Source organism: Coregonus clupeaformis, chromosome 16, assembly GCF_020615455.1.
Source record: "Coregonus clupeaformis isolate EN_2021a chromosome 16, ASM2061545v1, whole genome shotgun sequence".
NCBI lineage: Eukaryota > Metazoa > Chordata > Actinopteri > Salmoniformes > Salmonidae > Coregonus > Coregonus clupeaformis.
In genome coordinates this window covers 32177055-32190497 of record NC_059207.1, presented here as the reverse complement: position 1 = coordinate 32190497, position 13443 = coordinate 32177055, and the positions used below count along the sequence as shown (strand labels likewise).

At 42.8% G+C, this 13443-nt stretch overlaps 1 protein-coding gene across 4 annotated transcripts in view; it reads left to right on the top strand.

Moving 5' to 3' along the window:
- LOC121584885 (ankyrin-1) overlaps positions 1-13443 on the top strand; it is a 167830-nt gene that overhangs the window by 81128 nt on the left and 73259 nt on the right. Inside the window, exon 2 of one of the 4 annotated variants that reach the window (XM_041901083.2) lies at positions 2414-2506. The exons of the other annotated variants lie outside the window; for them this stretch is intronic. Within the exon in view, the coding sequence (XP_041757017.2) occupies positions 2414-2506 (93 nt within the window). The remainder of the gene's footprint in view (positions 1-2413; positions 2507-13443) is intronic. 4 annotated transcript variants of the gene reach the window in all.

Sequence of the window (13443 nt, the reverse complement as noted above, 5' to 3'; positions counted from 1 at the left end):
GTCATTTAGCAGACGCTCTTATCCAGAGCGACTCACCAATTGGTGCGTTCACCCTATAGCCAGTGGGATAACCACTTTACAATTTTTTTTTGGGGGGTAGAAGGATTACTTTATCCTATCCCAGGTATTCCTTAAAGAGGTGGGGTTTCAAAAGGTGGTGAGTGACTCTGCTGTCCTGGCGTCGTGAGGGAGCTTGTTCCACCATTGGGGTGCCAGAGCAGCGAACAGTTTTGACTGGGCTGAGCGGGAACTATGCTTCCGCAGAGGAAGGGGAGCCAGCAGGCCAGAGGTGGATGAACGCAATGCCCTCGTTTGGGTGTAGGGACTGATCAGAGCCCGAAGGTACAGAGGTGCCGTTCCCCTCACTGCTCCATAGGCAAGCACCATGGTCTTGTAGCGGATGCGAGCTTCAACTGGAAGCCAGTGGAGTGTGCGGAGGAGGGGGGTGACGTGAGAGAACTTGGGAAGGTTGAACACCAGACGGGCTGCGGCATTCTGGATGAGTTGTAGGGGTTTAATGGCACAGGCAGGGAGGCCAGCCAACAGCGAGTTGCAGTAGTCCAGACGGGACTTAGCCCACTGCAGAAGGATTGCAGACCTCCTTGTCAGGTACTTGTTCTCTGAGGTCCTCAGAGTGTCACCAAGAGGCTGTGTTGTGTTATTTTTGGTGCTGACACAACAAGAGCTCAGAGTAACAGATTGGGTGGGTGAGAGTTGTATGGTGTGAAACAGAGAGGAGGGCTAGCACCAGGGCTGATCACAGCAGGGGGAGGGAGTCTGAACAGGGCTGTTACTAGCTTCTTTACTCTGATCACAGCAGAGGGATTGAGTCTAAACAGGGCTGGTACTCTCTTCTTTACTCTGATCACAGCAGAGGGAGGGAGTCTAAACAGGGTCTCTCTTCACATGTTGATCTCTCTTTGCAGTCCTTATCTGTGTTTCCTCCTCCCTGTTAAAGCAGGCCATGCAGGCTAGTGTGGTAGTGTCTGTCTCTGAGAAGATAGGGCTGCACCCCTCTAGGGGCGAGGAGGTGTCCTCTGCAGAGTCATTCGGCCCTGCTTGCAGAAAACAGAGTGCTGTCTATTAGGGGTGGTGGACCCCCCACTCCTCTCATATACTGTACTCAAGCTGTTGAAAGTATAGTAAATAAGACCTTAAAAGAAGCACATTTTTTGTTATAAAAATGTTATTACATTTTCAAGGCCATGTGTTCTGGCACTCTCCACCTTCAGGACAGCATGCCTATCTGCTGAAAACTCATCTTCTGCCTCTGCTTGCTTCAACCTAACCTGCACTGCTCTGCTCTTTCTCACACATGCCACACTGTTCCCAATATATTGGTGATAGACAAGCAAAATAACAATATTCTCTGCTTCACTTCCACAACACTACGTACTATGCAAAGTACATTGTAATGAATGTTGCACCCTGTATTTTACAACATAATGTGTCCCAATACTGTAATTGTATCACAATACAAAGTAACATACTTGTATAAAAATGGTGAGATGTTACTGTACATTAACTGTTTCAGTGTTACAATATTTCTATTACTTTGTATTCAGTGTAATAATGCAGTTGGATTTGGTTTCTGTGTATTTACATGTCCTTTACATGTTTGTTCAAGGTACTGTAACTACAGTGTACTGTCAACAGCATGTTTTTGTGTTGAGTGTAATTTCCATGTATTCACCCTGATTACAGTATGTATTTTAATTGTTCCTTTTCCTATGTGAAGCCATGGTAAGTACACCACATCTCCACCAAGGCAATTATTGGCATGCACCTGTAGTTAACTGTAATTGCCCAGAAACAGCATCTGTTATTCTTTATAAGTCAGACATCACATAGGGAGAGCCTCTAATGCTAAATACTCACTGGAATAGTATTATGACCCATCACTATAGAAGATACAGGATCTGTTACCATCAGCCCAGGCGAGTAGCACTCCTTCACAAGGACATCTCTATCCCTAGCACCCATTCCTGACCCCCCCATGCCAAGCACTGACCACTGTGTGTGACATCATCTCCCATAGTCCTGTCATGGTCCTACCCCATGGTCCTGCCATTTCCATAAATATGTCCCATCATAACCTGAAAGTGTGTGTGTGTGTGTGTGTGTGTGTGTGGGAGGGGAGTATAGGTACAGCCATGGGAATGGGATGGGGTGGGATGCTTCCTCTCCTGCCTCTGTCTCCCTCCTCCTCCTCCGTTTGTTTTCTACCTATGTCTGAATATGATGCTCTTCCTTTCTATTCCACCTCTCTCATTACCCTGCCCATTATTCTGTCCATTCTCTCCCCTGTCCTTCCTCTCCTCTCTCTCTCTTCTCTCTCTCCTTCTCTCTCTGTCTCTATGACTGTTGAGATTAACTGGGCTCTGTCTTTACTGTATGTCGTGTGTCTTTTTAGGCCCACGCGGTGCATCGCTGGCTAATGGATCAGGACGATAGTTTGAGCTCTGAGCTGCCGGATGGCCAAGGAGTATGGCACTTTGATGAAGCAGTAAATATCCTCCACACGTATATCTGGCTTTTTTACTCCTTATATATCTATATATGACCATCTTGTATGTGTCTTTTAAAGGTTTGTGTCACTGTTGTTTCTCTTGCTGCTGCTGCTGTTGTTGTTGTTGTTGTTGTTGTTGTTGTTGGTTTATCTTACTCTCTATCTTTTTTCTTGTCTGTTGCTTGTAGTAACTGTAGCTCTATCTGGTTGTGTTGAGAGTCCAGTGTTGCTGTTGTGGTGTGAGCTGGTTTAGTGAGGGGTCGTAAAGTCAGGCTGGAGCTGTTTCTTTTTTCCTGTTGTCGTTGCTTGATGTATTTAACTTCCGTCTTTGGTTTTCTTTTGCGTTTATGCGTACTCATCTAACGTGAGTGTGTTTCTCTATATCTTTGTTTGTGGTTTTAAAATGTTTTCTCATGCAGCATATTACATGCCAAGAGTCCACAGGCAAAATATACTATGATGATCGTTCTCACAAAATAGTCCTCATACACGTTCCTGTACCTATACAGATATTACGTGTATAAGGAAATTAAACAGTCTTTCATTGAAAGCGCACAACACCAGTACTGTGTAATCAGGAACAACTATTTTTCCTGTGGGTTCTTCTGATTTAGAATGCTTCTGTTTATTTGTATTTGTGTGTATAAGTGTGTATTCACAAGTGTGTGTGTGAGAGAGAGAGAGAGAGAGAGAGAGAGAGAGAGAGAGAGAGAGAGAGAGAGAGAGAGAGAGAGAGAGAGAGAGAGAGAGAGAGAGAGAGAGAGAGAGAGAGAGAGAGAGAGAGAGAGAGAGAGAGAGAGAGAGTAAATGAATACAAGTTATGTGGTTGTGACTTCACCTTCTGATTGTCTGTATGTCTGGTACTGTACTTAGTTTAGGTGTTTGTGTACTTGCACAGTTCCAAGCTGTGTATTGGTATCATCTGAGTGTGTGTTGTGTCTGTGTCTGGTATGTTTTGGTGTTTTGTCGGTGCTGAAGCTGTTGTGAGTTGTGTCAGTGTGATGTCTGTCTTGTGTCACTGTTGTGTGTTTTTTTTCTGTGTTTCTGTGCTGTGCGGTGATGTGCTGTGTTGCTGTGTTCATGTTGTGTCTGTTTTGTTGTGTCTGTTGTGTTGTGTCTATGTTGTGTCTGTTGTGTTGTGTCTGTTGTGTTTTGTCTATGTTGTGGTGTTGTATGTTGTGTCTATGTTTTGGTGTTGTATATTGTGGTGTTGTATGTTGTGGTGTTGTATGTTGTGGTGTTGTATGTTGTGGTGTTGTATGTTGTGTTGCGTCTATGTTGTGTTGTGTCTATGTTGTGTGTCTATGTGATGTCTGTTTTATCTGTTTCAACAACCTGATGCTTTCCTGTTCCTCCACCTGTATTGTCTCCTTCAACTCCTTACAACCCCAAATTACACAAAGATCCCACCTTCACCTTCAGTCTCTATACTCTACAGTACTACAGGTCCATAGGGCTTTCACAGTACTTTTTCCACACAGCACATGCACTTCCAGGTGATACTGTACACACTGTATATTCTCTTCCCACTAGCTATTATATTGTACTATATCTGCATCACAGAACATTTTTGCTAATTTATTAAAAATAAAAACCAGAAATATCACATTTACATAAGAATTCAGACCCTTTACTCAGTACTTTGTTGAAGCAACTTCGGCAGCAATTACAGCATTGAGTCTTCTTGAGTATGATGCTACAAGCTTGGCACACCTGTATTTGGGGAGTTTCTCCCATTCTTCTCTGCAGATCCTCTCAAGCTCTGTCAGGTTGGATGGGGAGCGTTGCTGCACAGCTATTTTCAGGTCTCTCCAGAGATGTTCGATTGGGTTCAAGTCCAGGCTCTGGTTGGGCCACTCAAGGACATTCAGAGACTTGTCCCGAAGCCACACCTGCGTTGTCTTGGCTGTGTGCTTAGGGTCGTTGTCCTGTTGGAAGGTGAACCTTCACCCTAGTCTGAGGTCCTGAGCGCTCTGGAGCAGGTTTTCATCAAGGATCTCTCTGGACATTGCTCCGTTCATCTTTGCCTCGATCCTGACTAGTCTCCCAGTCCCTGCCGCTGAAAAACATCCCCACAGCATGATGCTGCCACCACCATGCTTCACCGTAGGGATGGTGCCAGGTTTCCTCCAGACATGATGCTTGGCATTCAGGCCAAAGAGTTCAATCTTGGTTTCATCAGACCAGAGAATCTTGTTTCTCATGGTCTGAGAGTCTTTAGGTGCCTTTTGGCAAACTCCAAGTGGGCTGTCATTTGCCTTTTACTGAGGAGTGGCTTCCGTCTGGCCACTCTACCATAAAGGCCTGATTGGTGGAGTGCTGCAGAGATGGTTGTCCTTCTGGAAGGTTCTCCAATCTCCACAGAGGAACTCTAGAGCTCTGTCAAAGTGACCATCAGGTTCTTGGTCACCTCCCTGACCAAGGCCCTTCTCCCCCGATTGCTCAGTTTGGCCGGGTGGCCAGCTCTAGGAAGAGTCTTGGTGGTTCCAAGCTTCTTTCATTTAAGAATGATGGAGGGCACTGTGTTCTTGGGGACCTTCAATGCTGCAGAAATGTTTTGGTACCCTTCCCTAGATCTGTGCCTCAACACAATCCTGCCTCAGAGCTCTACGGACAATTCCTTCAACCTCATGGCTTGGTTTTTGCTCTGACATGCACTGTCAACTGTGGGATCTTTATATAGATAGGTGTGTGCCTTTCCAAATCATGTCCAATCAATTGAATTTACCACAGGTGGACTCCAATCAAGTTGTAGAAACATCTCAAGGATGATCAATGGAAACAGGATGCACCTGAGCTCAATTTCGCGTCTCATAGCAAAGGGTCTGAATACTTGTGTAAATAAGTTTTTTATTTTTTTATTATTATACATTTGCAAAAAAATCTAAAAACCTGTTTTCACTTTGTCATTATGGGGTATTGTGTGTAGATTGCTGAGGAAAAACATGTATTTAATTCATTTTTGAATAAGGCTGTAACGTAACAAAATGTTGAAAAAGTCAAGGGGTCTGAATACTTTCCGAAGGCACTCTACGTAGAAATGGAGTACTATCCCCAATCCCCATGTGACAAAAAAGAACACAACAGACAGTCACAAAATAGCCTGTCAGTTTTGTTCCTGTCCTGGGCTAAGATAGGGCGCAGAGAGGCTGTGTGTGTTCAGAGTGCTGCAGTGATGGATCATCCTATAGAATCCAATCCCCTTGCCTGGCCCATCGCCAAGGCAGCAGAGCAGTGGAAAACCACAGCAGCACAAACCCCTGCAATGGCACCCCAACGTCTAGACCCCAGCGTTTTAGAACACGCTCTCTCCTCTCAAGCTCCCCTTCACTCTTCCCTACACCCCTAATTTAATGTTATGACCCTCAGAAAGGTTCTCCTTTCCCTTCATTTTAAAAATAGGAAAAGTCACAGTGTATTGAGAAATGCAGACAGTTTAACAGGACTGATTCATGATTTAAAGCAGACAGTCACTTCCTAAACCTTGGTCTACGATCCATGAAACATCACTTTAATTTACACCAAATGAAATGCTACCTCGAACCTCCCCTTCCCTCCCTTTATGTTAGAAATGTCAGTAGTTTATGTAAAGGACTGGTCCCTCACACAGTAATGGCTGCTTTAATATGTGCTGCAGTAGCGTGTCCCTAATCGTCCCACTCCCCTGATCCCCCCTCATTGAGCCCTCAGCAGCAGATGCCCAGGAACATTAAAGCCCCATTGGTCACAGTTCGACTGCACCACAGTCACAATAAGAAAAGTAACTATCACTCCCCAGCACTGTCAAGTGGATTCTCCTTTCTCAGTCACAGCTGCTCTCCCAGCCTACTGTAACAACAGACTACATTATGAAGCCCATTGATGTCCAGTCACCAGCAGTCCGCTCTAATTTGTTTCGGGTAGGGGGGTTTGCTTTTAATTTGCATGTGAAAAACCCTGGCTAGCATTTAGAGTAGCGCCTTTAAACTCCAATTTTATTCATAGTGATATCGATGCTGGCAGTACAGAATTCAAATTAAGGTAATACAAGATTTTATTACAATATGCAAAACTACAAAAATTGTGTTATAATATATTTGGTCACCTACCAAATGTTTGGAAGTAGAAATTAGAGCAGAATTATTTCCATTAGTACTCTGGCTGATCCACTAGGAAATCGTAATATTTGGGATTTCAGCAGAAGTGAAATGTCTCTTGGGAGAAATCTGGCCTACTAAGAATAGATGGACCCCACCCAAGTAAGGATGGCCCCTAAAGTCTTAATTAAAAACACATAGACCATGACCTATGAGCTCAACCAGTTTAGGTTACATATACAGTGCCTTCGGAATGTATTCAGACCCCTTGACTTTTTTCACATTTTGTTAGGTTACAGCTTTATTCTAAAATTGATTAAATAGTTTTTTCCCCTCATCAATACCCCATAATGACAAAGCAAAAACAGGTTTTTAGAAATGTTTCCTAATTTATAAAAAATAACAAAACTGAAATATGACATTTACATAAGAATTCAGACCCTTTACTCAGTACTTTGTTGATGCACCTTTGGCAGCTACAAGCTTGGCACAGCTGGGCATTATGGGGTATTGTGTGTAGATTGCTGAGGATTTTTTTGTTTAATCCATTTTAGAATAAGGCTGTAACGTATCAAAATGTCAAGGGGTCTGAATACTTTCTGAAGGCACTGTATTTTACCTATATTTCTATAAGAGTCAAATGGGAAGTGTTTGGATAATCAAAAAGCCAACATCTCCTGACAAAGTCTTGTACATTTTAACAGATGGGACTGTATCAGTAAGCGTTTGTGTCTCCCATTGGGCCGGAAAGAAAATCTATACACCAGTGCAGGATCCCCAGCGTCCAATGCTACTTGATGATGTAAGCCTTTGCTAGCTTCAGCTTGGAAGTACAGTGTTTCCATTTCAACCTTCAATGACCTTGAGATTACAGCCTTATGAAAACTAAATGTCATGAAGGATTTGGAAGATCTTGGTCTGTTGAGACATCTATAGGCCTACACACACACGGAGACAGGACCTAGAACCAAAGAGATGAGAAGGAGACATGAGGACAGCTTCTTCTACAGATCTTAATTTAAGACAGGTTGCTACAGAAGGAAGATCATCCTTCATCTACAGGAAATGTGAATTATTATGTTGATTATAATAAGGACAATTCTCAACAACAAAAGAGTGATCAAATTAAGATCCTACATCTGTATTTCCTCTATCAACGGCCATGTACACTTGTAAAATGTTCTGGACTTGAAGGAACTAAGAAGAAAAATACTAAGACTACTTTTCCTTGTTGCTCTCAGGAACCCTTCTCCATTTATGTAATCACTTTAATTTCTGCATTGTTTGGTTTTCATCTGATTTATAAAGCTTTCTTCTGTGGTATCTATAATCTGCGTGTGTGTGAGTGTGTGAGACTGTGTGTGTGAGACTGTGAGCGAGTGTGTGCGCATGTATGTGTGTTGAGGGACACCGAGAGGTGAGAAGGAGGTGGTGGAGCGGGTAATAGAGTGATTGGCGTCTGATATACAGCATGTCTGCAGGCAGCCCTTGTGTTGATTGATGAGAGCAACTCTCTTAATCACATAGATCTCATGTTTATTAACATTATACCGTCTGATAGGCCAGACAGCAGCTTCACAACTACCCCAGAGAGAATGGAGGGATATGGAGAGATGGGCGGGCTGGTGATATATAGAGACAGTTAGCAGCAAATGTCAAATGATCAATTGAGGCCTGTACCTCTCTCATGGCCCATACATCTGGACATGCCAGGAACCCAACACACACACACACACACACACACACACACACACGAGAGAGTCATGGACAAACAGGATACCGTTCTGTAGATGATGGATAGCAGTACACTATGTCCTGACTAGTGGGAGGTAGACCTCTGGTATTGAACGTAGAATATTCCCATATATTCCCATATCCCATATATCTATACTACTCCATGGAGACACTACTGTCCTGCAGATTTTTAATACTGATCACATCACTATTTAAACATTATTTTGTTTTCTGAAGAGTGCTACAGTGGTGAGTAGTTGACTCAGAGAGAGAGAGAAAGACAATAGTTGAACAGTTTTCAACAAATTAATTTCTTTAAAAATGAAGGAGAAACAAAAGAGATAAATAGAGAGAGATTTTGTGAATTTTTTTCACTTTCACATTTTAGCAGACGCTTTTATCCAGAGCGACTTACAGTTAGTGAGTGCATACATTTTTTCTTACTGGCCCCCCGTGGGAAATGAACCCACAACCCTGGCGTTGCAAGCGCCATGCTCTACCAACTGAGCTACACAGGGCCACACTTAGCTTGCAAATGCAGCTTGCTAGTTTAGTTACTATGTTAGCTAGCTGGCTATGACTATCCAACACAACACTGGAACTCTTCAAGGTAAGCGTTTGGTTTTATTAATGTATTGCCACCGGGGCCCGCCGGTGTAACTGCTTACTGACTATACACTGTAACGTTACTGCATGATTGTAGCGGGTTTACTAACGCATTAGTTCTATTAGCTATGTTGACTAGGACGTTACTTTAGTTAATATGGGGATAACGATGTAGGCTGTGTGAAGCGGTTATAACATGGTTTGGCTTGGAAAGTTTTTTTCGCCTGGTCACATACAGTTGATGTGTTGTTCATTGAAGTCCACAAACGAAAGGAAAAGGTGAGAGGAGGAGAGCGCATAGAGGCGAGAAAGAATACTATGTGGCTGCTATGAAAGTGAACTGTGTTTATGCGTGATCAGGGGTGTATTCATTCCGCCGATTCTGTTGAAAAACTTTTCTTAAATGGAAGCAAACGAAACGGGGTTAAAATACCTGAATTTGTCCAATAGAAACTCTCATTTGCAACTGTTGGACTAATGATTACACCCTAGATCACATAGATGCAGGCAAGAGTGTGCAAGGCGGTATTGAATGTGTCACTGTCTGTCCATGTGTCACTGTCTGTCATCTCAAATTTTTCTCTCAACCTGTGTGCACCTACGTTGTAAACTTTCATTCATAGGCTAGGTTGTAGCAAACTCATGAGTATAGGGACAATTTGAGTATCATGTAGTAGCCTAAACCTATCGATTTTACATTGAACTGGGTGAATGGAATATGAATGACAGTCATCCAACATGCTGTAATAGAAATAATGCTCATGAAAAAATGTCCTCCCTCATCATAAACGGCACTGACCGCCACTGTTTCTGACAGTGTCAGAGGAGTGCATTAGGTTTGAATGGAGTCTGTGGAGTCTGGGGCCACTCTGGGCTCTGCACTTATTAAACAGGCTGAGTGAATTATGGCCTGGCTGGCTGCTTGGACCGGACTCTCCCCTGCATACATCTCATCTCTCAGACTCACTTATTCTGCAGAATGGCTCCTCCAGGCAGCTCGGTGCAGGTTGGCATTTATTGAGATGACTCATGTACTGGAAGTGGTCACTAGCTGGCACAGCCACAAAGTCATAAAATCAGATTTTAAACCTAACCCTAACCTTAACCCTAACCTTAACCACACTGCTAACCCTAATACCTAACCCTAACCTTAAATACATTTTTACAATCTAGACCATTTTGACTCTGCAGCTGGCCCATCTAACGGAAACCGCTCAGTTCTGCCTCCAGGGCAAGACTCATGAAAATAAACGTCAACCTAGCTCTGCATCTCATCTCCCTGCAGAAGAGACACAGGGAGTGACTAACGACACAGGGAGTGACTAACCACTCCACAGCCAAGACCCAGCCCAGGACATTGTAGTGTAATGTAGTGTAGTGTAGTGTAGTGTAGTGTAGTGTAGCGTGATGGGGCTGTGTGTTGGCTGGGGCCCAGTTGGTGCAGTGCGAGTTAGCCTGTCTGCCTGCCTGCCTGCCTGTGTTATTACCAGACTGGAGAAGAGTGAAGGGACATAACCAGTGTTGGGGAGTAGTGAACTACATGTAATTCAACAAATAATTTAAAGACATGCTCTGGCACTTTGGCGACTAAGAAAGTTTTTGTTAAACCTCCTGCTTTGGGCTGGATGTGTCAATGTGTTGTTCATACATGCATAATCTATGAGCAGAATTTCTGTCTTACCTCAATTAGCCACGAAATCCCTAGTTTGAAAGTGACTGTTTTCTTAACGCTGTGCCATGCCATTTTCCCTACATTAACCCCACGTGGGCCAGCCCCCTAGCAATTTGAGTTCTAGCCAATGTGCTTCAGCCCCTCACATTTGATTGACAACTAACAAGAGGCCTGCCCAGCATTATCCAATGAGGTTGCAGGGTGGGCCCAACGGCTCAGTGGACACAGCAGAGAGAGAGAGAGCAATGACGTGGTGCACATAACTGCACACATGTGACGTAGCACGCAGTTTTCGGGTACCACTTTCAGAACTACTGGCTAAAAAGTATACAAAAGTACTGGAGAATCTCTTTTAACTACATTTTGCTGTAGCTTGGTGGTAATTCAACTAAATTCAAATCTTGGTAGTGTTTTCAGTAGTTAATTACTTATTTGCCATGTAGAGGTGTAGCTACCTAATGGAACTTTACTACTTTTTTGGGCTAAAATAAAATAAAATATTGGTGAAGTAGGCTATCATTTCCTTTCTTTTTCAGCATCAGACCTGCCTAATTCTCACTTGAAACATAGTTTTAGTGTGTAATAGGATAAATTACACATTCTGTTAACATCTGTTCTTGCAATTTGTAGTCTGACATTTCAGATATAGATATGATAATTTATCAAAGTAACTTTAGTTAAGTAAACTATATTTTTCTTAAGGGTACCTTTAGTGTAGCTTAACTTCTTCCAGTGTGAAGTAATTGGTAGCTTGGTAAACTATATTTTCAGAGTAGCTTCCCCAACACTGGACATAACATTATTATAAACGCACAGAACAGAGCCGGCATAGACTGTACTGCACTGCATGGATGTCACGCCCTGGCTCTGGGGACTCTAGTATGTTGAGCCAGGGTGTGAGTTTTCATTTGTTTTTCATTCTAGTTTAGTATTTCTATGTTGGCCAGTGTGGTTCTCAATCAGAGGCAACGTGTATCAGCTGTTGCTAGTTGTCTCTGATTGGGAACCATACTTAAGCAGCCAGTTTTCCCACAGTGTTTGTGGGATCTTGTTCCTGTTGTAGGTTTGTGTTTTGCACCTTTGGACGTCACATATCGTTTTTGGTATTTTGTTCGTGTATCACTAATAAAAGCATGTTCGCAAATAACGCTGCGCCTTGGTCCTCTGTATACGACGATCGTGACAATGGATGCCAATCTCTCTCCTTCCAACATCATCAAATGTTCCCCTCTTTCTCTCACACATATATACAGTATATACACGCACACACACATACAGTATTCTCACACACACTGACACACACACACACAAGCTCCCCTGCCATTTTCGTTTTCCATCAGTTTATTTCTCCCTCTCTTCTCCCTGCTATGCCCCCTCCCATCTCCACAGCACAGCTAGCCAGCCAGGAGATGAGAGATGGAGAGAGGGAAGGAGAGGAGAGATTGATGGCCAGGGAGGCCATGTTCTGTGCTTTAGCTACAGTGAGCTACAAAAGTATTGGGACACTGACACATTGTTTGTTGTTTTGGCTCTGTACTCCAGCATTTTGGATTTGAAATGAGACAATGACTCTGAGGTTAAAGTGCAGACTGTCAGCTTTAATTTGAGGGTATTCTCATCCATATCGTGAGAACCGTTTTGAAATTATTTTAGGGGGCCAAAAGTATTGGGACAAATTCACTTATATGTGTATTAAAGTAGTAAAAAGATTAGTATTTGGTTCCATATTCCTAGCACACAATGATTACATTCAGTACAAATATCATACCCCCCCCCCAAAAAAAAAAAAAAACATCCCCTGTTATTGTAATGGTGAAAGGTTAGCATGTCTTGGGTATAGAATTTGTGCGTCTGTAACTTTCTCACTCATCATTATTCACGATTCATTCAGGATTATCTGTAATCATGGTAGCATCCACATTCATGTAGAAATGTTTAGAAACATATTCTATTCTTATTTACAGTAAAAGTGACTCCAAAATATCACAGTACATTATTTACCATTAATTTCTATTGGGCACATAATAATCTGAAACATAACCAAAACAAACAGCGAATGCATCCAACAAATTTTTTGAGTCACAAGCTTGATGTAGTCATTGCGTGCTATGAATATGGGACCAAATACTTAACTTTTTACTACTTTAATACACATACACTGAGTGTACAAAACATTATGAACACCTTCCTAATATTGAGTTGCACCCCCCCTTTTGCCCTCAGAACAGACTCAATCTGTCGGGACATGGACTCTACAAGGTGTCGAAAGCGTTCCACAGGGATGCTGGCCCGTGTTGACTCCAATGCTTACCACAGTTGTGTGAAGTTGGCTGTATATCCTTTGGGTGGTGGACCATTCTTGATTCACACAGAAAACTGTTGAGCGTGAAAAACCCGGCAGCGTTGCAGTTCTTGACACAAAATGGTACGCCTGGCACCTACTACCATACCCTGTTCAAAGGCACTTAAATCTTTTGTCTTGCCCATTCGCCCTCTGAATGGCACACATACACAATCCATGTCTCAATTGTCTCAAGGCTTAAAAATCCTTTGTTAACCTGTCTCCTCCCCTTCATCTACACTGATTGAAGCGGATTTAACAAGTGACATCAATAAGGGATCATAGCTTACACCTGGATTCAGCTGGTCAGTCTACGTCATGGAAAGAGCAGGTGTTCATAATGTTTGGTACACAGTGTATAAGTGAATTTGACCCAATACTTTTGCTCCCCTAAAATGGCGGGACTATGTACAAAAAGTGCTGTGATTTCTAAACGGTTCACCCGATATGGATGAAAATATCCTCAAATATTTGATTTAAAATCCAAAATGTTGGAGTATAGAGC